Source organism: Rhinolophus sinicus, chromosome 12, assembly GCF_057876585.1.
Source record: "Rhinolophus sinicus isolate RSI-liver-muscle chromosome 12, RSI-T2T, whole genome shotgun sequence".
NCBI classification, from domain to species: domain Eukaryota; kingdom Metazoa; phylum Chordata; class Mammalia; order Chiroptera; family Rhinolophidae; genus Rhinolophus; species Rhinolophus sinicus.
In genome coordinates, this window is record NC_142512.1 from 44,589,780 (window position 1) to 44,612,512 (window position 22,733).

The following is a 22,733-nucleotide window of genomic DNA, read 5'->3' on the forward strand; positions in this document are numbered from 1 at the left end:
ATTTAACCCCTCTCAATCACACTGTTTTCATCTAGAAAAATTAATGGGCTCACTTGGTGAATTAAAATGATAAAGCCTTCTCAAAAAGAAGTCTATAATCTCATGCAATGTCTAATAAATAATATCCTTTAAAAGAAAATACCCAACCTGCTGGCATTCAAATGAAGCTACTCTCTCAAAATCACTAACAACTGCTAGTCACCCAGTGAAGTAACTTTTTCTCATTTCTCACTCCTTTAAACCTCTCCATAGTATTGACAGTATTGACTGCAACGCTTCTCAAAACTCATTATATTGTCCTAGTTCTCCTCTTGCCTCTCTAATTGCTCTTCTCTCTTCCTTCTCTTAATATAACTGTTCACTAAGGTTTTGTCCTCTGGTCTTCTTCTCCACCCTCATATTCTGTCCCATGGCTTCGGCCTTAAGTTACTGAAGAATACTGGCCAGTTATTTTGTAGAATGTCCTTGAATTTCAGTTTGTTTGATATTTTGTCATCAATAGATTGAGTTTATATGTTTTGATCAAATATATAAACTCTTTTGTTTATATATTTGATCAAGAATACCACAGAAGTGCTACCGTGCCCTTATTCATGCTGCACTTCAGAGGGTGTAAGAGGAAGTTCACGTCTGTCAGTCACTTGGTTAAGGTCGTGTCTTCCAGGTGTCTCAGATCTGAAGTTACTGTTTTCCCTTTTTAATTAAGGATTATCTTTCAGGGAGATGCTTTGAGACTAGGCAATACCTTTTTTCTCGTGTTTTTGTCCACTAATTTTAGGATCCATCAGTGATTCTTGCTGCAATAATTACTGCTATGGTGTTTGCCTAATGGTGATTTTCTGTTTCCCTCATTCCTTCAACATTTATTAATTGGAATTCTACTTGTAAGACAGAGCTGTTTCTTCTCCCTCATGTATTTATTTATTCAGTTATGTATTTATAGCTCTATGGATTCCTGGGTATTGATTTCATACTATGACCTGTAACCCATTTCCATTATTATTTATTTTGTTGCTCAAATTACCCCACATTTGGCCATTGGAAGCTCCTTCAAGTTGGTTGATGTGTCCTTTCAAATCCTCTCCACCATTATTTTATGAGCACTTCTGTACTTTCTGGCACCACAAGATGTTCCAAACTCATCTTCTACCTTTTCTATCCCAACCATGGAATCAACCATTTCTCTAAGAAACCAAAGTTCCTTTTATTTGTCCCCTTAGTTCTGAGCATGAAAATTTTCAGTGACTCTCCATTACCTACTGATTAAAATTCCGACCACTTAGCCTGGCATTCAAAAATATCCATGCTCTGGTCCCAAAAGACCCTCTCAACTTTGTAGTTTAAACGTCCCCTTCATGTATCCTACCCTTACAAAAAACTAGAATTAATCATTTCCTATCTCAGCGAATTGAGATAGACCTTTTCTTAATCCATTTGGACTGCTATAACAAAATACCATAGACTGAGTGGCTCATAAACAATATTTATTTCTCACAGTTCTAGAGGCTAAGTCCCAAGATTATGGCGCCAGCAGATTTGATATCTGGTAAGAGCTTCCTCATTCACAGTTGGCACCTTCTCACTGTGTCCTCACATGGTGGAAGGGGACAAGCAAGCTCTCTGGGCCCCTATATGAGGATACTAATCCCATTCATGGGGGCTCTGCCCTCACAACCTAATCGCTTCCCAAAGGCCCCATCTCCTAATGCCATCACCTTGGGGATTAGAATTCCAGCATAATTTTGAGGGGACTATAGCACCTTTCCCTCTGAATTCATTCCTGATTCTAATTGGGAATTCTCTGACATTCTGTTGCATTTTTACTTTCCTTATGGCATTTATTATATACTCCTTTGTTGGACCGGCTTTTCTCATAGTCATTGCAGTTCCCCTACCTTGTTCAAAAGTCCTTGAGCACAGAATCTATATTTTATTATCTGTCACCTTTTTTTAATCCTGTGTGGTACCTTGCACATAGTAGGCATTCAGTAACACTTGTTAAATAAGTGGCTAAGTGGACCTAAAGCTGGGGAGAATCAGAGAGGGGAGTTCTGTTTCAAGTGCTCTAACTGCCGCTGGAGGATAACCTACTTACGTGCCAGAAAAGGCTCTTCATCTGCTGAGCCTTGTCGCTAGGGGCTTTCTGGTAGATTGATCTTAATCAAGCTCTTCTTTCAGCCTGAACTTGTAACCAGTACTGCAGTTGTAGAAACTGCTGTTGGAACTTAGTCTAGCATTAAGCTCCAAGTACCTCTAGCCATTTTGGCCAGATCTTTTGAGATTCTGCCCTCCCGTTGGAAGAGAGGAGCAGCCTTTGCCAAAGTTTGGTGGTCAAAACTGTGATTCATGATATGAGATACTTTGCTTCTTTAGAAGACCAAAAAAAATTTGAGCTTCAAAATGTTTTTCTTTCCTTTCATGATTTTAAAGACAGTTTTTTTACACCAAGAGAACTACAAGTCTTTCAAATCTTGGTCAGAAAAAAACTAAGGACAAAGGAGAATGTACCTCAGGAAAACAAAGCTGGAGCTGGGAGTTTTGTGTTTTGGTTTCTTTTAATGTGAAGACAGAAGCCTGACCTTATGAAATGGGGTTCTCCCCAGAGAGGCATCTACCAGGTTTGTAGCTCAGTGGTGATCTAGGCTGAGTAGGAGAGTATCTTCTAAATTTTCTCAGAGGTTGGTTCAGGGAACGGGAAAGGATGAACCTTGGTAGTCTAGCCACGTGCAGCTAGCTGATGTGACTACACTGGGAATACAGCCCCAAGTCTTTGTTCACAGATTTCTCTATCCCCTTCCCGTAGGTGGATCACTTGGATAAGAATGGGCAGTGTGCTTTGGTCCATGCTGCACTCCGAGGTCATCTGGAAGTTGTCAAGTTTTTGATTCAATGTGACTGGACAATGGCTGGCCAGCAGCAAGGGGTGTTTAAGAAGAGCCACGCCATCCAACAGGCCCTCATTGCTGCAGCCAGCATGGGTTACACTGAGGTAAGAAAGCAGGTGGTAAGGTTTTGGGGGTTGGGGTTGCAATTCAATCATGATTTGATAAATGGAGTTGTACCCCAGTTTACTAATAACTCTTTTCCCAATAATTTTATTGTCATTAAATCTGGTATGTGATCTACTGTTCAACTACTTCTCACCCTCATGCTAATTATATGCATCAAACTAGAACCTCTTTCAGCTTTAGCACTAAATCAAATCCTGATTTGTAATGTTTCCAGGGTGTAAATACTCCCACCCTGGCTGATTTCAAGCCACCACTGTGACATCACTGAATACGAAGTTGTGAAGGGCTGTACAGTAGCACAGCATGTGTAATATTTCCATCATACACAATAAACAAATAATATCAAGAGCATAGGTAATAGTAAAATGTGGTTAAATAATTAGGAAGTTACGAAATTTTATCTTTTAACTTTTGTTTTAAGTGTAATTTATTTAATTGTTATTTAATTTCTAATAAACATCTTTGTTTAACAACCGTCTTGCAAAATTCCTAAAAATTGAATGATCAACTTTCGTGGGCCAGTCCAAGTCAGCTCACCTCTCACTGAAGCATGAGAGGCTTCAGTGACACAGCTACCCTGTTGACTGAACTGCTAGGTCACCAAGGGAATATTAAGTAAAATTGGAATTTTTGTTATCTATGGGAGGTTTTTTTTTAACTCTCTCTCCAAATTCCTGGAAACAAAGCTATTACTTTTCTTTGTTGTTAGCAGCCCTTTATTGTCCGCAAAACAGTCCTTATACTCCTGAGAGGAAAAAATAACATAATTGCTCTGCCCTGAAGAAACACACGCCCTAAGTTTTCTCCATATTTATTTTCTGGTTTTTGTTTATTGATTGTTTTTTTTTCTGTTTATTTATTGGTATTTTTATTGGGAGGATGAAGGATTGTTTCTTTAACTTAAATATGAGGACTATGTAATTTTTTAAATCACATGCTATATAAGTGAATTATGTTCAAGAGAAACATGTAAGCTGTACCGGAACAAATGCTCATGGCAGCTTTGGGTTTCTTTACTAGGACAGGCAGTTCAGATTCCTTTCGTGTGCAAGAGACTTCGTAACACTTGGATCATCCATGTTTCTTCCAAACCTCACAGGCTCGTGTCAGTAACATAGTGTTCCACATGAAGCTTGAGCTGACACAACTTCTTGTTTCAGATTGTCTCCTACCTACTTGATCTTCCAGAAAAAGATGAAGAGGAAGTGGAGCGAGCACAGATCAACAGCTTTGACAGTCTCTGGGGAGAGACAGGTACTTGTCACAGACATCACTCTCTTCTCTCATGAATGTGTTGTGTTTGTGTGGAGATACTGTCTGCATCTCCCACCTTGATTTTTTCTCTGGCATACCTGAGGCATCTCTGATGGCTTTTGTATTGGAGACCAGTTCAGCCAAAGTGAAAAGTCAAGCAATTTCCTTCTTTCAGTCCTCTTTCCCTTTGGATTCTCCGTATCATTAGCACCGGAGTCTTCTTTCAAACAAAACTTTCCCCCGCTCTTGTTCCTAAATATTTTCAAAAGACTGAAAGTTTCCTTACAGTGTGCCAAACCAGAGCAGAAAATAGTTGTGGTTTCTCTCTCTCTCTCTCTCTCTCTCTCTCTCTCTCTCTCTCTCTCTCTCTCAATCCCTACAGCAGTTAGGAATAAATATTTTTCCTATCAAAATAACTCTCTGCACCTACAGTTGTAAACTAGCAGGTTAAATTTTTATCTACATCTCTGGCTTAACCAAGTGATATGGCAAAGTAGTATCTGACACATTATGAGTAAAGCTGCTATCTGGATGCAGATGAAGGTGCCACCCTATAAAGCTCGGCCCCACGCAATCCCTTGTGGTCAGCAGCATAGTGATATCTATACTGCATGGTACTTACGACACAAACAGAGGCCTCGTCCTTGTGACCTTTGCAGGACATGATTGTTGTCTTTCTCCCAAGTCTAAACTGGAATATCTGGAGAAACATTAGTAACCTTTTCTGGTTTTTTTATGAAACCAGGGCAATGAAAACTGTAGAGACACCACAGATATGTGTCATGTTTGCCAGGAGAAGTAGACCAATATTGAGATGGCCAGTTTAAGGAGAATATTTTACCAAACAAGAAGGATATGTGTTTTGGTTAGGGTCTGAGTATTATTTTTTTTTAAAAAAAGAAAAGACACTTGAATTAATTTAAAATTTAAAATTACCTATTGAATTGTGATATTTCCACCCATGGCACAAATCTTATATAAGTTCCATGGCTTCCTTAACATCACGTAGAATGGTCCAAAGCCCAGGAATTTGTTTCTCAAACAATCCCTCCCTCTGTATGAGACAAAGGGAGCAGATGCCAGGCAGCTGCAGCTTAAGAGCCTGTGACAGATTAAAGGAAAATGTGCAGCTGGGAACAGCTGCTGTCTCTGGGATCCCACCCTGAGGAAGCCAGAGGACAGGCTGAGGGAAGGAGACCGGTCAGGACATCAGCAGTTCTGGAGTGTGCATATTGTGACCCAGCGCTGCAGGAGCGACATGTTGGTTTACCACTCCTATCATCACAGCACTGCCACAGCCCCCAGCAGACCCCTGGTGTCAGGCTGTACGCCTGTGACCACTGGGGAGGGCAACAAAAAAAAGTAGTGGCCCAGTGGCGATAATGGATAGAAATTACGAGATTAACATAGTGATGAATAGCAAACACGTTCTAGTGCTGTACTTGAAAGAATTCCTTAAGAATGTTCAAGAAGGGTGTGAACTAAGTGGAAGACTTATTTTTATTGATATGAATTTCTCATTAGAATAAAACTTTATGGTCTCAGGACTTTTAAAACATTTCATGCTTTAAAGCTTGCCATAAAGTTTCTTACACTCTCTTACGTATGTATCATATCTCAAGATTATTTAAAAAATCAAAGCTTTGTGTCACTTTGCTAGTCAGAATTGTGTTGTTGAACTTGATATTTATATGAAATAATGTCAGCATTATAAACATAAAATGTTATTTAAATATAAGTTAGAATGAAATGTATTGGTAGTATGATTTATAGATCTATAAAAAGTTATTTGACCTCAGAAACATTTCTGGGAAATAATGTCATTGCTATGTAAAAATTTTCCAACAACTCACCGCTAGTGTGTTACAATAGACTGGGTGTTGCTTTTCTATCAATAGTGATGGATTTATTACTAAGTATACATGTTCCTTTCTAATCTATAGCACATAACCATTTAAAATTTATAATGACCTACAGAATTGTGACATTTTCTCCAATGGCAAAATCTTATGTATGTTTCCCTTATACAGGGAATGAAGGTCTATGACCGGCAGTCAGCTGGTTGAGGTCTCATATCTGCAACCCTGACCTATCCAATCTAGGACACCACTAACTACAAGAAACTATATAACCATTATATTATGTGCCACTACAAAAAAATTAAAAATCTGCCTATTAAGCTGACACAATTATTTATTGTAACATCAATTGCAAGATGCATTCCAATATTAGAAATGTTAAAATGTGCAGGAAAAAGAGTATACCTTAGAATCAATGAAATATATCTTAACATATAATGAAATAGTAATTGGGATGTAATTTTTACATATCAGATTTTCTAAAAGCAGATCACAGGAATATCCTAGTTGCTTTTGTCCCCTTTTTGCAGCCTCTTTATCTTTCCAGATAGCAGCTTTCTACATTCAGCTTTCACCATCTGGCTGGCCCCCTCCCATCCCACAGGGTTTTCACAGACTGCTCATGGAACAACACAGACAAAAAGCAATTGAGGTGACATGATTGTTCACTACTCCCTCCTCTCTTTTGTCTGATGGGCGTAGGCTAGGATGACCGTTAAAAGCTAGCAACCCTGGAGGGCCTGAGCCATCCAAAAGCCCAAAAGAAGCCAGAGTTTGCAAAGTAAACAAGATACTCTAAATTCATGCCCTCATCACCCCTTGCCTCAGGTTTTCACAATGACCTCTTAGCTGATCTTCTTGTCTCTAGCCTCACCCTTTTGTGATTCATCTCCCAGACTTCAGCCAACGTGATCTTTCTAAGCCACAATCTGTTCATGTCACTTTCCTGCTTACCACCCTTCAATGACCACCTGTAGCATGAAGTTATTTAACGTAGCATGAAGAGACCAGTGATGCTTTCTAGCCTTATCTATTACCTGTCTTCTCCAGTAACTCCAGTAACACTACACACGCTGTTTCCCACCTCTCTGCCTTCACACGTGCTCTCTCTCTGCCTAGCATGCCTCCCCCTTGCCCTTGCATGCCTGTAAGTCTCCTGTTTCTCTTTAGCATCCAGCTCAGATTGTCATCTCTTCCTGGAGACCTTCTCAGATACTTCTTCCTTTGTGCCCCCGCCATACAACCAGCGTCCATGGACTTGTGTCTGTTGTGCATATCGCACTGTGTAGTAACGTAGTTGTTTATTTGTCTGTTATCCTTACCTCAACCATGAGTTCCCTGAGAGCAGAGACAGTATCTGACAAATAGCTCAATAAAGGTTTGATTAATGTTGTTTTGGATCCTAGCAGTGATCAGTGTATGTCTTTCCAACCACCTCCCTCCCATTGGTCTTACATGACCTGTCTGCTGTACTCTTTCAAGGTTGAAAGTAGGTAAACAAAAGAACCATTTGCTTCACTGCGATGTATTAAGTGTCAGCACCCCATCCAAGCAGACTCTGGCTATTTCCCCAACTGTAAGCCGCATCCTGTCTGCCTCTTCAAACTCCTTAGATGTTTCCATTTGAAAAAAAAGGACCGTTTATGTCATATAATGTCATCAGACGCCGACAAGCTAGGGAACAAATTCTGTTGCTGGTCTCTCAGGAAGAGATTTGGCTCCAAACTGCTGTGTTTGCTCTAAGAATTTGTTGTTTTACAGAACTGGCTTTACCTTCATCTTCATTTTTTCAAAAGTTTTAACAGTTTTTGATAAGACTTCTATAAAATCCAGCCAAAGCAACTCCTTGGCGCTTGGATTTAGAAAAGCCCAGGCCCCATTTTACAGAGTTGTGTTGTTCTGAGATGAAATTGGCCAGCTGTGTTAATCACCATGTGCAGCTATCAGCTGGAGATCCAGCCAAATTACCTCATAACCTAAGCAACAGAGCAGATACAACAAAGAAAAAGGCCAAGTGGAACATTCTCTCTCATATAAATGTGTTACCCGGTGGGCCAGCCAGAGCAGCACAGCTCCGGGTTAGAGTGAACAGCGTAAGTTTAGCTTTCGAGGTGGGCACTGGCTGTGCACGTTCTACTGTGTTCTGCTCTGTGTTGTCTCAGCATCATTGTTAAGAGACTTGATTCTGAAATATCGTCTGTGTTTTCTCCAGGGCACTATACATTCTTTTGTGTAAAAGAATGTATTTGCCCCCCCCCCCCATACATGGGACATTAAAACGGAAGTTTGCTACAACCCTGTTACCTAGTAGTTACTTTAAATGGGATCAGAACATGGGAGTTAGAAATTTTCCACATCATTTGTTTTGTGTACCAACGGGGTGGTATGGTTCCTAACAAGTATCTAGCCCAGTCAAGTTCTTCACCCCCCCACCCCAGCGTTACTGAGATATAATTGACATATATAACATTGTATAAGTTTAAGATGGGCAATGTGATGATTTCCAGTCAAGTTCTCAAACTGCTCTTGTGTTTTTTTCCCTGAATTATTAGAAATATAAACTTGAGAAAGAGGGAAGATCACTTTGATTTAAAGAATAAAAGGCAAGTGCTCGCTTTGGCAGCACATATACTAAAATTGAAACAATACAGAGAAGATCAGCATGGCCCCTGCACATGGTCCCTGCAAATTCGTGAACCGTTCCATATTTTTTTAATTAAAAAAAAACCCAAAAGAATAAAAGACAAAAACTTCTTTGTCAAGTAAATAATCAGACCAATCAATACCTGTAGTCATTAATTCAGGGCTTGAGAACTTGGAAATGACCCTCACCCAGATAGGACCAAGCCTCTTCCCTTCTGTGATACCAATATTTACAAACTGAAATATTATCTGTACCTGTCAAATGTTATCTTTTTCTGATTTGTCATTGGAGTAGTTGGCCATAATAAAGGAAGGACCTGCTGACTACTACAATCTATTTTCCAAGTCAGTTTGGAACAAAGTTATCTTTCTTCAAAAGTATAACCCTTGCCATCTTCTAACAATGTTTACCATCCTCCCTACCCTCAACCATTCTTTTAAACACTAAACCTGTGTGTTTGCTATCTCCTGGTTAAATGAGACAAAAATATATGAAGTACATCTCCAGATTCTGCTTGCTACTATTGAAATAGTACTCAGAGGATGAAATAGGTACTTACAGAATCTCCACTGTATCAAAGATAAGAAACAATGGACAACAGCACGAAAAGAATGTTCAAATGTCTTCCTGCTGTGTCCTATATACTCACCATAGCAATTTTTTATCTGTGACTCCATTATTTTATATATTCAGAAGAGCCTTTGTCACTCCTCTCGTCTTTAGGACAGTTCTGATCCTCATATAAAAATGATGGCAGATATACTAGAAACTTCTGTCTCAACTAATGGAGAAAAAAAATAAAAACTGACCCAAGGCCCCTACACTGCGATTTCTGATTTTGGTTCTTTAAATTTAAGGGCCCAGGAATAGAGAGGTTGACGAGTGGTGGTTCCTGGCTAATTCTCAAATAGACCTTACTCTGCAAAGGCCCTTCTCTCTCCGTTCTTCCCACACACAGACCAGTAGAAGGATTGTAGGTAGGAAGCAGTACCCAAAAACAAGGTCAAAAGCAGCGAAGGCAAGTTGGGTAGGAAAAATGAAACCAAGTAAGTTTGATCAAAGGTGATTTTTTCAATAAATTTATAAGCCCATTTCAATGTAGTTTTATTATTTTTCTTTAAAAATTTCCTTCATGTCAAAAGTAGCTAAAATTGTTATTCTTGAAGATAAAGTAGCAGTTATATTAAACACATATACTGCTGTGCTTAACACAAAGTGCTAGAGAGAGCAAGAACCACCTGTCTTCAGTCTGGGTTCTCTGCCCTTAGCCCTGACAGCTGCAGCCGGAAGGGGCAAACTGGAGGTGTGTCGTCTGCTCTTGGAACAAGGGGCGGCAGTGGCCCAGCCCAACCGCCGAGGGGCAGTGCCCCTATTCAGCACTGTTCGCCAAGGCCACTGGCAGGTAAGCAGGGTAGCCACTTCCAGTCCCACGTGCAAGGGTAAGTTCTAAATGGGAATTTCTGATACAGAAAGAAAAAGAAATCACAAAGTTTGGGTTACTCAGCAGTCATTGAGTTTGAGGACTTGGGCATTTGTTACTAATAATCTAGTTAATTGAGAATATGTCAAAAACTCAAAACCATCGTTATGCTTTAGATTGTATAGATAAACTAGTTCCTTTTGGCCTGGTCATGGACTGACGTCCTTCCAGAGAACATTTCACAGTATCCACAGGTTCTTGGGAAGGTTCATATCTCAACATATCCCTGCTAACCACTTACTTGCAGGTGTCTCTGACTTGCTAAAAGAAAATGTGGTGTATATAAATTCTAGCTATGTGATCTTTCCAGATATCTGGCTTCTGGATAAGTGCTAATTCATACACTTAGGATGGAAAAGAAAGCATATTCATAATAACCTTTCGAAGTATTTGAGTAGGAAAAAAGGCTCTAGAAGCCAAAAAGTGCTAATGACTTATCAGAGGCACTTTTTTGTATTCAGTTCAGTCGTAAGTATCCACTGCAGGCAGGTTTGCAACTCCCAGAGGTCAATAAAATGGCACTGACATAGGTAGTGACTTGTACTGGAGCTTCAGTTATGGGATTGTTTAGTCTACATCTTGGCCTTTGTTATCGTAAATTCTTTTTTACTCAGTGGCTGAGTCAAACATTCAGAATTGAATCCTTTCACTTGGCTGTCCCTAAGAGAGTTAGAGATCAAACCACATGGTACTAGGACTGCAGGAACTGGAGGGGTTCTTGCAGTGGAAAATTACATGTAGAAGTGACCTACCTGTATAGCAGTGGGAGTTCACACAGTGGAGGGGACAGCATGCATGCGTCTGCTCAGCAGCTCTTCCTGGATAATTGGTCCCCCTTTCTCTGCACTTGCAGATTGTTGACCTTTTACTCACCCATGGAGCTGACGTCAACATGGCAGACAAGCAGGGCCGCACTCCCCTGATGATGGCTGCCTCCGAAGGCCATCTAGGGACTGTGGACTTTCTACTTGCACAAGGTCAGTCCTGGGATGCCAGAGCTGGATGGTCAGTGCCCATAATAACGCAAGGAACTCATAACTTCCAGTGATGGATTTCAAGAAATGTTACGAATAGATATTATTAACCCAGTTGGTTAGAAAATAAATGTCCATCTCTTCTCTTCCTGTACACAGTGGGACCCTTCTAACTCTGATATTCTCCATTTCCTTATGGCTCGAGGGATCTTTAGTATCCTAATCAAATTAACATTGAAAACTCTTCAATTTAAATCAGTAAGCTCCAAACTGTAATTTTTAATGTACACTCAATAAATGTTCATCTTCCAGGGATTGTATTTTGACTTTAACTTCATCAATTCTTTTGTAAGCCCTCACAACTAATATTTTTCTTATATCCAAAGGAGGCAAATGGAGGTTAAGACAATTCCTGACAAAGGGACCCTATTTAAGAAATCAGGATATTATTCTCCTCCTGTTGTAATAAGTTCCTTTTGACATTTACCAACATGCGTATATTACTGGTGAGTGGGAAATAAGTTAAAGGACACATACCACCATCAAAACATCCCAGGCTCCTCTTGATTGCTGTGACCTGAGTTACCTGTGCAAAACAGTGATGAGTGACGGATCTCTGTTGTGGAAAAGCTCACGTCTCCGGTGACTCTACAGCACCATCTAGTGGAGCTTGAGCACTTACATGATTGTGACTGCCCTTAATGACGTCATTCCAATTAGCTTCCCCTATTAGTAAGCTGGGCATAAACATCTATAATTATATCCAAGAAGTTATAAGAAAACCAACCTCCTGAAGAATCATGCCCAGGCTGAAGCTACTGAGGACAGTTGAGTTAGGAAAAAGATGAGGTTTCTTCTAAGATGTCAAAGTACGACTTAGTCAGAGACTTATTTGATCTTTAGCTGCACCTTCCAAAGACGATATGCTTCCATGACCTCAGACTCACAAGGTTGAGCCAGAATCAGAGAACTGCGCTCCCAATGTGCAAAGCGGTTCTTGCTTCCCCAGTACAAGCCACCAAACAAGTCTGGTTTCATGGTGTCTCTCCTCATTTCTGCTATGCGGGGGCTGGGAAGGAAGAGGGATATGCCTAGATTCCCAGGATAAGATGTGGCAGGAATAAATGTTCCAGAACAACCCGAGTCTACTGGAAAAGGCAGGGTCTCTTCAGCCACTGATAACCTTTAGATAGCTGCATGGTGTCTGCCACATTCCAGTAGAAGCTCATCAGGCACACTTTCCAGAGAGTTCTTCTCTCTTACCACTGCAGGCATTCTGTCTTTGTACTATTTCATTTCTTCACTCTTAAATCAGAAACTTTCACTAAATCAACAAATTCTACAAACATTATTTATCCTGTATTATTTGTAGAACACTATGATAGGAACTGTGAATGATTTTTTTAAATTAATATATTAATACTATAATCTGTGCCCTCAAAGGGTCGATAATCTGCCAAGGAAGGAATGAAACAAAGATAAATAGCTGCCTTAAAAAGCAGAGGATCCCAAGTGCTCTAATAAAGGTATCTGAGTTAGAATAGAACAGACTCTAAAATTTGAATAGGAAAAATGTTTATTTAGGGAGGGGAAGTAATGTAATTGAAAGATGAAGGAAGGGGGACAGTGCACAACAGATTTGAGGAAACATGCAAGTTGTCCAGTGAATCACATGAGGACTATTGGGAAATAAAATAGGAAACAGATATGGAAAGAAATTAAAAAGGAACAAATTGAAAGGGTTTGGACTTAATTCTAAAGGCAGTGGGGAGCCCTTCAAGATTTTTAAAATTGGGAATTGATGCCAGAGTTGTGCTTTAAAAAAAAAAAAAAACCACTCTGGCAGTAGTGTGACTAGACTTCATGAAGTAGTAATAGTGGGCCAGGGGATCAATTGGGAGCCATTGCAGCAGAACAGACGAGAGGTAATAAGGCCCTACTCCAGGTGCAGTAGCTGTTAGAATAGAACAGAAGGGCCAAGTGCAGAACAGATCTTGGATGAGTAAGATTGACTGCATAAAGGAAATAAGGAGAGAGGACTTGAAGATAACTGCCAAGTTTCAGATGGGTGTTTGGGAGAACTGATTCCATTAACTACAAGGGAAGAAGAGGAGGAAAACTACAAATTGAATTATGGAAGTAAATTAAATATATGAGTTTGTTTTATATGTATCTCCTTTTAATTTCTTAAATTCCAACTTTCCTGTAGTTGGAAAATCAATTTATCTGTAATATACATCCAGAACCTTCTTGTCCTGCTTTTTCCACTGCTGGAGGCTCTGTCCAGGGAATCTATAGAGGTGTTTCTGAGAAAAACCCCTTGGATCCTGTCCCATATTCGAAGTCATTCCGCGTTAGAGTCGATGTTTTAATTGCAGACTATGCCATTATGAAAAGATAACCCAGTACATAAATGGTACTTTCCAGCCCTTCATCCTGCTCTGGGAAGCCCCGAAGTCTGGTTATCTGACCTCTAGAGACACACAGGTGATAGGCCAGATAACTGCTGAGTAGACCCCGAGCTGGCTGTGGCAGGTCCTAAGCTTGATCTGACATCTGAATCCTGTCCTGCTGAAGAGGCAGCCTGGAGAGTGTTCTGTGTGATCTCTAATTTAGTAAGTACGACATGCCAACTGTGTAAAAAGAATTATCTTAGGTGCTCTTCAAAACTAGCAAGGAAATGATAGGCTCTTTGCCATCTAGTAGCTTCCAATCTAGGGAAGAAGCAAATGTTTATTGAATTTTAGACTAATTACAAAACAGTATGTCAGGTATGCTTCATCTTTCGAGATGAAAAAGAGAGATTTTGAAGGCAGATACAGAATATAAAAGGAGCTAAGAGTGAGTTATTGAAGACTGAACTCTGAATTTCCTTTGTGACCTGGGCTCAGTCTCTTCCCATGAGTCCATTTCCCCCCACAGTCGAGTGATGGGGAAAGTTTCCTGGCTCTATCATCAGTGATAAACATGTACTGACCTCTTTTATGAGATTCTCTCAAGGAGTTCATACTATTGTAAATGGAAGGCTTTTGCTGAGTTCAGAAAACATTCATTGAGAATTTATTACATACAAGTAGGATACATTTAAAAAGATTAATAATAGACAAAGGTAACTTAACAGTTTTATTGAAAGATAACTCACATACCAGAAACAGAAGCTGTGCTTCAGCAGAGTGTGCACCTTAATTAAGCACCAGCTTTCCCTTCTGCTGTGAATTTTCATGTTTCCTCAGCCCTGTGTTACACTTGCTCTTGTAGGTGCCTCCATTGCTCTGATGGACAAAGAAGGATTGACAGCCCTCAGCTGGGCTTGTTTGAAGGGTCATCTCTCCGTAGTACGTTCTCTGGTGGATAATGGAGCTGCCACAGACCATGCTGACAAGAATGGCCGCACCCCACTGGATCTGGCAGCTTTCTATGGTGATGCTGAGGTGGTGAGTACCTTTAAACAAAAGCCTCGGGGTTGTAAGAACAGGGAAGGTTCTCCATCCATGATGTCTGGGGTTGAGGGTAGAGTACCATGTTGATGAGTCCCGATATAAAGTTCCCGGATCTGTACTTGCTAGAGAACAGGACTATGCAAAACACGATGAAAGCCAAGAATGCAAGTATGGCCTGAACACCCTGGCTACGCAGCCTGGTTCAGACCAGCAGGTGAATAAGGGCAGGCAGCAGGCAGAGCCCTGAGGAGCAGTGCTGCGCCATTGCACCTGTGTTAACGGCTCTGCTTGGTCCACGTCCTAGGTTCAGTTCCTGGTGGATCATGGCGCCATGATCGAGCATGTTGACTACAGTGGAATGCGCCCTTTGGACAGGGCAGTGGGGTGCCGAAACACTTCTGTTGTTGTCACTCTTCTGAAGAAAGGAGCCAAGATAGGTAGGAGAAAAGGAAGAAGGTGCTGGCCATCTGTGCCCAGGGGCCAGACTGGTCCAGTGGTCTGGCTGCCCTGGGTGTTTGGTTTGAGTGTGAATAGTTTCCCCTCTGCCCTGGCCCAAATATTGTCCAAGTGAACAGGAAGGCTCTTGGCCCAGAGAAAGCCATCTGAGCCATGGTCTACACTACCCCGTGTCCAAAATCACATGGTTGTCTGCCGTGCCCCCCAGTAGCCTTAGCCAGGAGGCTGTTCTGCCCTGAAGCACATCTCGGTGCTAACGCCTCTGTACCAGCCCCACCCTATGAGCATCCTGGATCCCTGCACGGCCATGAGCCTTTGCTTCCCCTTGCTCTGCGTGTGCTTCAAACTCAAGCCCCTGCTGCTGCTGCCCCATCCGCTCCCCCATTCCACAGACCTATATAGACAAGGGTTGGCTGATATGCTGGCTTTTTTGCTGCCTGCCTCTCACTGCTGCTTTTTCCTTCTTTTTTTTTTTTTCCACCTTCATCCATTTTTTTTTTTTCCTCTCCTACAACTTTTTGTTTTCTCCTTTCTTTGAAGGTTGTCAGACGTTACCGAGTCGCCCACGAGGTATATTTCACCGCTGTCAGCATCAGGCGTAGTCTGATGGCTTGGTCAGCTTTGCCTTCTCCTCTTTGATTTAGCCTGCATGAGTTCCCTACACCTCTAATCTTTTAATTTACTTCACCTTAAAAGAAGATTTTTTTTAATGACTGTTGTAGAGAATAACTTGAACTTTTGATAACTAACCCTGAAAAGCTTAGTTGGTAAATAATTCAAGCATCTGTAAACTAATCAATTTAACCTTTTCTTTCTCTTTGGGGGTAAAGTAGTCCTCAATAATGTTGCCTTGTTTCACGTCTGTTTGACATTGGGACTGTGCTCCTAGATCACAGTAAATCCCAGGGAGTCTTATTCGAGCCTCACAAATTCAGGGAGCCTATAGTCTTGGATGGTTTCCCTTCTGCAAAGTACATGTTTAAATATTAACAGATTAAACAGCTGGGGGCTTCGAGTTCCATATTCTAGCATAAATTACCCTTTTTGGATATTTTAAGTCTTACGGTGACATTTAATGTAAACCCTTTCTCCCAATTTCCGTATTTAAAATAACTCCAAACTGAGCCATTGCCTGCCCACATACAACATGCAGGCTTTGCTGCTCTCCTGTGGTGAAAACTCAGACAGTTCAGATATTCTTATTTTAAGGTGAATACAAATCCAATGCAGCTTCTTGGCAGTGGAGTCACTAAGATACTCCCAGGTCTAAGAGATGAGGAAATTGTTGTGGAGCAAGTTGTTCTCTCAGCAGAAATTCCCCCAGGATGTTTTTTTCACCTAGCTTCCTACCACCCTTACATTGTATGAGTTTTTTACCCATCATGCATCCTGTACACTACAGGTCCAGCCACATGGGCGATGGCCACCTCCAAACCAGACATCATGATCATCCTGTTGAGCAAGCTGATGGAAGAGGGGGACATGTTTTATAAGGTGAGGGGAGGGAGGAACAGCGTTTCCTCAAAACAGCCACTGACTGTTTCCTACATAAGAATCTACTCAAGTCGTGACAGTTCTCATCCATGATTCTAGAGGCAAAGGGAGAATGCCATCCCTCAGTGGCAGGTTCATAAGTTGAGGAGCCTGGGTTTCTGCCTTCCCAACAAGAGAGCAAGAATAGCCTACACATGCCTGTAGCTGATCTACCTGGCATTTTTTAACCTGGTCACTAATAGGCAGTTACATAGATTTCTGCTTGGAATCTGGTAAGTGGGACCTGAAGATTCATGGAAAAATAAAATTATGTAAAATAGGTATTTCCAGTCCATGGAAAAGAGTCATTGATCTCAGCTTTCACGTTTAATATATCCGTTGATTTAAAAGTCTGTAGTAATAATAGTTTATCAGCATCTCTGAGTAAGATAAGGCAACCGAGACAAATGGCAATTGAAAGATTTGCTTCAAGTCACTAATGCATGACGACAACAACAACAACAAAAATGGGGTCTTTTACTCTGCACAATTCAAGCTGAAGTCTCCGTACCCTAACACATCCTCTCGTGGCCTATAGGAAGTTCCTCAACAACATTCCATGTCAAAAGTACCTCGTTGTGTTAAGATTAGCTGAATCTTCTCCTAAATGTAAATACAAATCCAACCCAGCTTTTGGCAGCAGACGTCACTAGGACATCCCCAGACCCACAGATGAGGAAATGATTGTGAAGCACATTATTCCACCCCTCTGTCCCCCCCACCCCCCACTCCACCCACGCCCCATATAAGGAGTGTATGAAGTTCCTGGGAGCGGAGTTGCATTTCCCGAGGACCCTTTGAATGAAGGTCATGATTATCTAGGACTCTCAGGTTCTAGGAAACTTGAGTCCTAACCGAACCATGATTTCACATGACTTCAAGGAAGGGCCTCATTAGCTGTCATATTTATGGGCTTGAGAATGACATTGCTCTCGAGAATCTAAACCCTGGTTATAATATAACTTCTGATATTCTAAGACCAGGAGTCCTACTTCCTGATGAGAATGGGCAGAGCTACTACTGTTCTCACCCAGCATTCTACCTTGGAAGACTCCAAATCTCTCCGTAATGAAAGGTGCTAAAAAGAAAATAAGAGACAGGGTCCTTGGTAAAGTGGTAGCTGTCCAGAAGGAGTGGAGTGGATAAAGATCAGCTAAAGGGATGGAAGGTGCCTCCTGCATCATTCTGGGCTCAGCGTACAGATTTTCAAATACAAACTATAAGAAAAATGCAAGGTCCTATAACCAGGTCCTTAAGTTGGTCATAGATACACTTCACCTTGCAAAATCTCTTCTACATAGACAGATGGAATCACAAATTCTAAACGTCATTTCTCTACTACATCCCTACCCCATGCCTTTTCTAAAATCAGGAAAAACTGATTGATAATTATTTTATGCCATGAGAATAGGGAACCAGCAGCTAGATGATTTTAGCTACTACATCGTTTGTAAGGAAAAGAACAACCTCTTCTAGAGGACTGGCAAGGAAAGAGTTTTCCAGACAAGCCAAAATTAAGGAAGTAGTAGTAACTGTAGCATTCTTGGGACTGAGAAATGATATGTGTGCCAGGGAGATCAGGTCAAGAAAAAGCTCCTTTGAAATGAGCAAGGTCAGTCCCATAAGAATCCGGTTGGAAAGCTGGGGTCCCAGGCCTTTGATTCACCAAGGCTTTGTTTCTTTCACTTGTATCTTGGGAAACCCCTTTCACCATGCCTTTTCTGCCAGGTAAGTTTCCTAAAGGAAAGACTGAATCCTTCTGCTCTCACCATCAGGGCCAGACCTGTTCTACAGGCTGGTGTTTGGGAGGGCTAACCTTTAGTAATAACTGGTGAGAGAAGGAGGCGCGTGGGGCCAAATGTACTCAGCTGCTCAGCAGACCAATTGTGTGTTTTGCCATCTTGTCCTCCCATTAGAAAGGTAAAGTAAAGGAGGCTGCACAGCGCTACCAGTATGCTCTGAAGAAATTCCCTAGAGAAGGGTTTGGTGAGGACTTGAAAACCTTCCGGGAACTGAAAGTGTCTCTTCTCCTCAACCTCTCTCGATGTCGCAGGAAAATGAACGTAAGTCCCTCTCATCCCAACTCCTTTCTGCAATCCTGGAAGGTGACAGTCCATGTCACTCGCTAGCTTTGACCAGGCCTTGAAATCTTTCTCTGCCCCATTTGGAACTTGGTTGTCCTTCACAGAGCACTGACATTTGCAATTTGAAAGAAATCAACTAAGTAAAATCTGTATCTCAAACTGAAAATGTTAATGCCGTAGGCACTTTATAGTTTTCTGAATTTTCTTAATTCCCACTGAAAGTGATTGGAATACTGTCATCATCCTCCCCTACCCCAAATCAACTTTCTGGGCTTTGGAAAAATGCGAGAGCAGTCGTCACTAGAATTCCAGCTGTAATTAGTTAGGAATTTTAGTCATTCCTTTCCATTCTAGAAGACCCCTGAGTCATTCAAGGAAGGGCTGGGAAGAGGGCTCAGGACCATGGACTTCAAGGTTTAATTTTAAGGCTAATTTTGAACTTTTCACTTCTTTCCTCATCTTTTTATTCTAGCATGCCATGTCCCTTCTTTTCAGAGAAAGAATCTTAGAACTCTTCCTGGTCCTTTATTATCTCCCAAGTAGTCCTTGGTCCTTCTTCCTGCCTTGCAGATACAGTCTCTGATGCCCTCAGGACCCGTGACATGCAGACAGTCCCGAGCCAAAATCCCTCTCAGATCCTGGGACTAGCTAAGGTCATGTCAGGAATCTCTGGCATCACCAACCTGAGGTCTCACAGTTCATCAAGAGATACAAATAATCCAAGTAAAGAGCTCAGCTGCACCAAAGTCACATTTCAGCCTCAGTGGCAATGGATCTGCTGTCAATTCCAGAAAGATTATTTACGTATATGACCTTCATATCATCCACCTCAAACTTGCCAATGAAAAGAGCCCTGATGTAGACGTGGGTGTCTCAGAGGACACAAGTTAGGGCCCTAAGAGGCAGAAGTGCTGAGGAGAGTGGGGGCGTGGTAGAGGTTCCTGTGGGAAGGGGGGTGGATGCCTTGGGGGAAGGCAGTGAGGTTCTTAGGTGAAACAGAAGTGTCTACACCAGGGGAATCACCAGCTAGTGAGACTGAGACAGAGTTCAGCTGACAGCCTTCAGGCTTCTTTGCCTAACAGATAGTACTCTACTTAAAATACTATAATCTTCTCCGGAATAATGATTGTCCCAAAAGAAAAAGTTAAAGGGTAAGGTTGGAAAAAGAGTAGGGATAGAAGACAACCCTTGTAAGACGGAATACTTTTTCTCGAGCTCCACCGTTGTTCACAAAGAGTTAACTAACAGTCACCTCCCATGACCACTACTGTGCGACACACCTGAAGTCTGTCTTCTTTCTAGACAATCGCCCATGAATTTTTTTTTTAATGTTTATCTATGCCCCAGGGCCGTTGTTCTGCCTGAGGCCGTGTTTTCTGCATTAGGAATCACCAGTGTAACCAGAACCTACTCTGCTATACTTTGGCTTTGACATTAAAAGAGAAGGATTATTATGTGAGAGTATCTTAAAAACTACAGCTTCGTTCCTCCAGGGAGCCTCAGTGATCAAGAGATGAGGTGATAGCACAGACCCCAGTCACAGACGGGAGGTTATTTATTTATTTTTATTTTAAATGTTTCCTAAGTAATGAACCAGGTAAGAAAAGGAACAGACCAGAGAAGCCTCTGTGCAATAGAAAGGAAACTACCATTTACTGAGCATTTACTATGTGCCAAGAACTGTGTACAGGGCTTTCAAACGCTTTATTGCTCTTAATCCTACCTGTGAAGTAGGTATGGATGGGAAAACATACAGCACACTCTGAGCAGACCAGAGAACTGAACCCAAGGCCCACGTCCCTACTTCATCTAGTCTCCACAGTTCTCCTTTACACAGACCCCATCCTGTTGGATTTCACTCAGCCCTTAAAAAGCCAAGGAATAGCGGGTCCAGCAGGAAGAGGGGCGTTGTGATGAGTTTCTACGGAAGGTATATATGTGTGTGTGCCTCATACACGCATATGCAACAAGAGTTCAGGTTTCCAACTTCGGGTGCTGCTTTGGGTTGGCGTTTGGCTTCTGGGCTAGAAAGAACTTTGTTAGAAAGGCAGAAAAAAGGCAAATTCAAAGTATTTTCATACTTAAGGGCAGATAAATTCCCATGAGCCATTGCAGGGACACACAGGACAAAGGTAGAAGGAACATTCAAGCTATGGGCCACGTGGCTAGAGCCATACCGGGCATGTCCATCCGTTAAGTGTTCCATCCATAAGTGTCAACAAAAATGTACATATGATCTGTGTTATTCCCAAGTTGTCTATTTTTCATATCTCTTCAATGACTCATTTGCACACCTATTGTAATGACAGGATTTTGGAATGGCGGAGGAATTTGCTACTAAGGCCCTGGAGCTGAAACCGAAATCTTATGAAGCTTACTATGCAAGAGCAAGGGCAAAACGCAGCAGCAGGTGAGGAGAGAGAGAGAGGGTAAAAAGCAAGAGGTCTCTTTTCTGAAAATCTGGCCAAGGCAATGTAGGCCATCCTGGGGCATATGTGCCCAAATGTGTCTCTCCCTAAGGACTCTTAGGGCCAAGCTTTGGGGACGGCTCCCGTAGCACAGTACTGAGCTTAAGATTGACAAATATCCGGGGCTATGGAAATCTAGGTCATTTTGCTTTGGGTGAAAAATGCCTTTTCATTGTTGGAGAATGGCACCTTCTTCCGAGAAGCCTCTGCCATATCTCAGTCACTTTTAACCCCAAAGCCAATAGCATAAAGAGACACCATGACTTAAGAAGAGGCCACTGAAGCAAAACATCCTCCCGACCCTTTTAAAAGGAAAAGTAGGATGGGTCGCTTACATCACAGGCTCCTCTTTCTTTTCCTGTAGGCATTTGGGGAGTCCCTGGATTGTTTAGTCTTCCTTCTAGGGTTCTCCTCAAGTCTGGTGGCATCAGACCTCCTTCTCACCTAAACCCCCACCACCACACCACACACAACGTGGAGACAGGAGGTCCTTGCTGCCAAGATTGAGAGGGTTCAAGAGAAACTCCATCCCTCATGCCCATCTGCTGTGGTTTGGCCAGTGGGCAGGAAAGGCTCCAGAAAGACCTAGAACCTGTCATCAGTGATCTTTGGATAACTTGTCACTGTCTTTGATGCCTCCTACCCAGCACCCCGCCCTTTTCCCAAATTGCCTGGGAAAGAACTGCTTCAGGTTCACTGCTCTGGCCAGCAGGGGATATGGTCCTGAAAATCAAGCCCAGGTTAAGTCTAGTGATGACAGTGGCAGTAATATTAGTCTTAACTAGCTGGACTAGCAAAGTTCTTAAGAAGCTTGACTATGAAATTCTCTTTCCCACTGGATAATCCCTTCCCCACAAGGCCAGTTGCTCCTTTTCTGGGCAATATTAATAGAGAGGACGGGACTATCTCTGATGGGTCATGTCCTCATTTGTAAGTTAAAATCTGAGTTGCCTCGTCAGCAAGCTTAATGCTTGCCCAGCTCTGATGGAGCAGAGTGGAGGAGCAACAGTTCTGTGGGACAGGGGGTAGAAAGGGCAGAAGATAGGGTTCTTGCCTAGGATGGAACAGGTCTGAAATTTAGAGTCAAAATATCAAGAATACAAAGAAAAAAATTCTGGATCAGCAAGATTTTTAAATACTGTAGTTACTGTTTTGTTCCTAAGCTAATTGACAGTGACCCTGTAAATGACAACCCCACCCAACCCTCATACTGCCTGGTGTGCATTTGGGCACTAAGAAAATCTTCCTGAAGGGCCTGGCTGGACTGACAAAATGGGGACATTTCTCCACTAATCCCAGAGAGGCCAGAAGGAAGATGGAGGCTGAACGGGTTAGGGAATCATTCTGGACTCTTCTAGAATGACAGCCTACCTGTTTCCTTCCTTACAAATCAAACAAAACCAACCCCTACCCCCCAACTCCCACAGTTGCTACCACAGTTCTCTGAAATAGTGACCATGTTCTCAGCTCTGGGTGATTCCTGTTGATTCAGAATAACTCCAGTTCCTGTGTTTACATTTTGTCGAGCAG

At 41.9% G+C, this 22,733-nt stretch overlaps 1 protein-coding gene and 1 non-coding gene across 14 annotated transcripts in view; both read left to right on the forward strand.

Moving 5' to 3' along the window:
* TANC2 (tetratricopeptide repeat, ankyrin repeat and coiled-coil containing 2) overlaps nt 1–22,733 on the forward strand; it is a 341,550-nt gene that overhangs the window by 311,232 nt on the left and 7,585 nt on the right. For 11 of the 13 annotated variants that reach the window (XM_074320171.2, XM_074320170.2, XM_074320174.2 and 8 more), the window contains 10 exons: nt 2,804–2,989; nt 4,172–4,265; nt 10,037–10,170; nt 11,102–11,225; nt 14,481–14,656; nt 14,967–15,099; nt 15,659–15,688; nt 16,521–16,612; nt 18,568–18,714; nt 21,045–21,145. In XM_074320171.2, coding sequence (XP_074176272.2) covers nt 2,804–2,989; nt 4,172–4,265; nt 10,037–10,170; nt 11,102–11,225; nt 14,481–14,656; nt 14,967–15,099; nt 15,659–15,688; nt 16,521–16,612; nt 18,568–18,714; nt 21,045–21,145 — 1,217 coding nt within the window. The remainder of the gene's footprint in view (nt 1–2,803; nt 2,990–4,171; nt 4,266–10,036; nt 10,171–11,101; nt 11,226–14,480; nt 14,657–14,966; nt 15,100–15,658; nt 15,689–16,520; nt 16,613–18,567; nt 18,715–21,044; nt 21,146–22,733) is intronic. The other 2 variants (XM_074320172.2, XM_019732928.3) reach the window with 1 other exon arrangement.
* LOC141569122 (U6 spliceosomal RNA) lies at nt 8,732–8,836 on the forward strand. The gene has a single exon (XR_012492514.1). It is a non-coding gene; the product is annotated as a U6 spliceosomal RNA (small nuclear RNA).